This window comes from Corylus avellana, chromosome 7 (assembly GCF_965113065.1).
Source record: "Corylus avellana chromosome 7, dhCorAvel1.hap1.2, whole genome shotgun sequence".
Taxonomy (NCBI): domain Eukaryota; kingdom Viridiplantae; phylum Streptophyta; class Magnoliopsida; order Fagales; family Betulaceae; genus Corylus; species Corylus avellana.
Genome location: NC_142496.1, coordinates 2,251,477 through 2,253,862, shown reverse-complemented (window position 1 = coordinate 2,253,862; position 2,386 = coordinate 2,251,477). Strand labels below are relative to the sequence as shown.

The 2,386-nt window shown below is 43.2% G+C and overlaps 1 protein-coding gene across 1 annotated transcript; it reads left to right on the top strand.

Annotated features, from left to right (window-relative positions):
- The first annotated feature begins 576 nt into the window (after window positions 1-576).
- On the top strand, window positions 577-1,418 carry LOC148584332 (uncharacterized). Its single transcript, XM_088518148.1, has 2 exons — window positions 577-789; window positions 975-1,418. Exons 1-2 carry the CDS (start codon window positions 577-579, stop codon window positions 1,416-1,418), a joined length of 657 nt encoding a protein of 218 aa, XP_088374274.1.
- The last annotated feature ends 968 nt before the right edge of the window (window positions 1,419-2,386 follow it).

Below are 2,386 nucleotides of genomic sequence, written 5' to 3'. Positions count from 1 at the left end.
AATGGGAGGTAGATTTGTGGAAGTACGAAGTGATTCCCAAGTTATTGTTGGACATATCCAAGGTGAATTTGAAGCCAAAGGAGTGAGGATGAAGCTATATTTATCAAAAGTGCAAGAGAAGCAGTGCCTATTTAAGAAGTTCAGCATTGTAAAAATTCTGAGGCCTGAGAATGAGAGAGCAGACCGATTGGCCCGAATGGCCTTAACAGCTGAAGGAGAAATTGAAGACGATACTCCTATCCAAATTCTTCCACAGTCATCCGTTACCGAGTCGGTGTCAGTCTCGACAACCAAGACCATACCTGATTGGCAATTGGAAATAGTGGAATACCTGAAAAAAGGAGTCCTTCCCTCAGAGCAAAAGTTGGCTATCCGATTGAAGATAAGAGCTGAAAGGTTTACAATGGTGAATGGAATCCTGTACAAGCGAGATTTCATGTTGCCACTCCTAAAATGTGTTTCAAAGGAAGAAGGAAACTATATCCTTAGAGAAATCCATGAAGGGATTTGTGGAGGCCATGCTGGAGCTAGAATACTGGCAAATAAGCAGTCCGAGCGGGTTTCTATTGGCCTAACATGAATCGGGACTCGGCAAAATTAGTCAGAAATTGTGACAAGTGCCAGCGATTCGCTAATATCATTCATCAACCTTCTGAAGACCTGAGTGCAATCTCTTCACCTTGGCCCTTTTCCCAATGGGGGGCAGACATAGTGGGACCATTGCCTCGGAGCAGGGGAGGTGTAAGGTTTGCGGTTGTCGCTATAGATTATTTCACCAAATGGGCAGAGGTTGAAGCCTTAGTATCACAGCTAAGGCAATAGAACGATTTTTGTGGAAGAACATCATATGCCGGTATGGCAATCCTCATGCATTTATCACAGATAATGGCAAGCAGTTTGACTGCGACTCATTCCGAGACTAGTGTGCCTAGCTTCAGATAAGGAACTATTATTCATCTCTAGGGCACCCCCAGGCTAACAGGCAGGTAGAGGCTACCAACAAAACGATCTTCAAGATCTTGAAGAAGAAGCTGGATGATCGGAAAGGAAATTGGGCGGATGACCTTCCAGAAGTATTATGGGTATACCGAACAACTAAAAGAATTCCAACTGAGGAGACACCATATGCCTTAGCATTTGGAACTGAGGCAGTCATTCTAGCCGAGGTAGGCTCGGGCAACTATCGTGTAGAGACCTTCCAATCCGAGACCAATAACGAGGGTTTACAGCTGCATTTGGACTTGCTGCAAGAAAAGTGGGATCAAGCCCAGGTAACTATGATAGCATATCAGGCAAGAGTGACTTGGTATTTCAACAGGAAGGTCAAGCCTCGGAGCTTCAAAGTTGGAGATATGGTCCTACGTAAAGCTACTCTGGCAACCAAGGATTCAGCTGAGGGAAAGCTGGCTCCTAATTAGGAAAGACCTTATAGGGTGATTGAGTGCAAAAGAGCAGGAGCATACCACTTGGAAAATTCCAAAGGTAAGGCTCTTCAAAGGCCTTGGAACGCTGAGCACCTTAAAAAGTACTGTGTCTAAATGCTGTGATATGTGATTTCTTCATCGTTTCATTATTCTCATTTCAATGAATAAAAGTATCTCGGAGTTAAACAACATATAAATTTTGTAAGTACAAATTGAATGGTTCTATAAGTCCCGGAGAATACAACTGAAAAGGTTCTTCCGAGCCTTAAAGAGATGCAACCAAAAGAAGCTCTCTCTCTCTTAACGTAACATAACCTAGAATAAAAAACGTAATGAAACTCTCCGAGACCTAACTCGGGGTAGCAAAACTAAAGTTAAATCAAAATCTCCAAAACCTAACTTGGAGAAATGTAATTATAAGTTTTTCTAACTACCTTAAGTAATAAACAAACATCAAAAGGTTATTATTCCAAGACCCGTATAAACGCTGAAACTCATTTCATTAAAAATAGAAATTTGAGATATATACAAGGAACCATTAAATGGTTTTACATCATTTTGCCTTGAGGATAAAAGTAGGAGTAACATTAGGGGCCTCGGCAGATGCAGACTCGGCGATGTCGGCCTCAGCAGATTGAGCATCATCAGGGGCCGACTCGGTAACTTGCTGCTGTTGATCCGAGAAAGGGTTAAAGAAAAATTCCTTTATCCCTGCTGCATCAGGCATTTGTTCTTGGCCCAAGTTCACCAACTGTGTCATAGTTGCATCCAAACAAGGGATGTCCTCGATCTTCATCTTGTTGTGACCCAACAGAGGGTTTGTGACCCACGATAGGTCACAAGTGACCCTCCGATGGGTCCTTTGCAACCCACTTAGGGTCAGAAAGTGACCCTCTGGAGGATCACTTGTGACAAGGTGACCCTCAAAGTGGGTCACCTTTGGGTCACAAAGACCTACGGTG

Coding starts and splice junctions, on each gene's coding strand:
- LOC148584332 (XM_088518148.1), top strand. CDS start 577: ATGAATCGGGACTCGGCAAAATTAGTCAGAAATTGTGACAAGTGCCAG. Junction 790..974: donor ATTTCACCAAATGGGCAGAG/GTTGAAGCCTTA, acceptor GGGCACCCCCAG/GCTAACAGGCAGGTAGAGGC.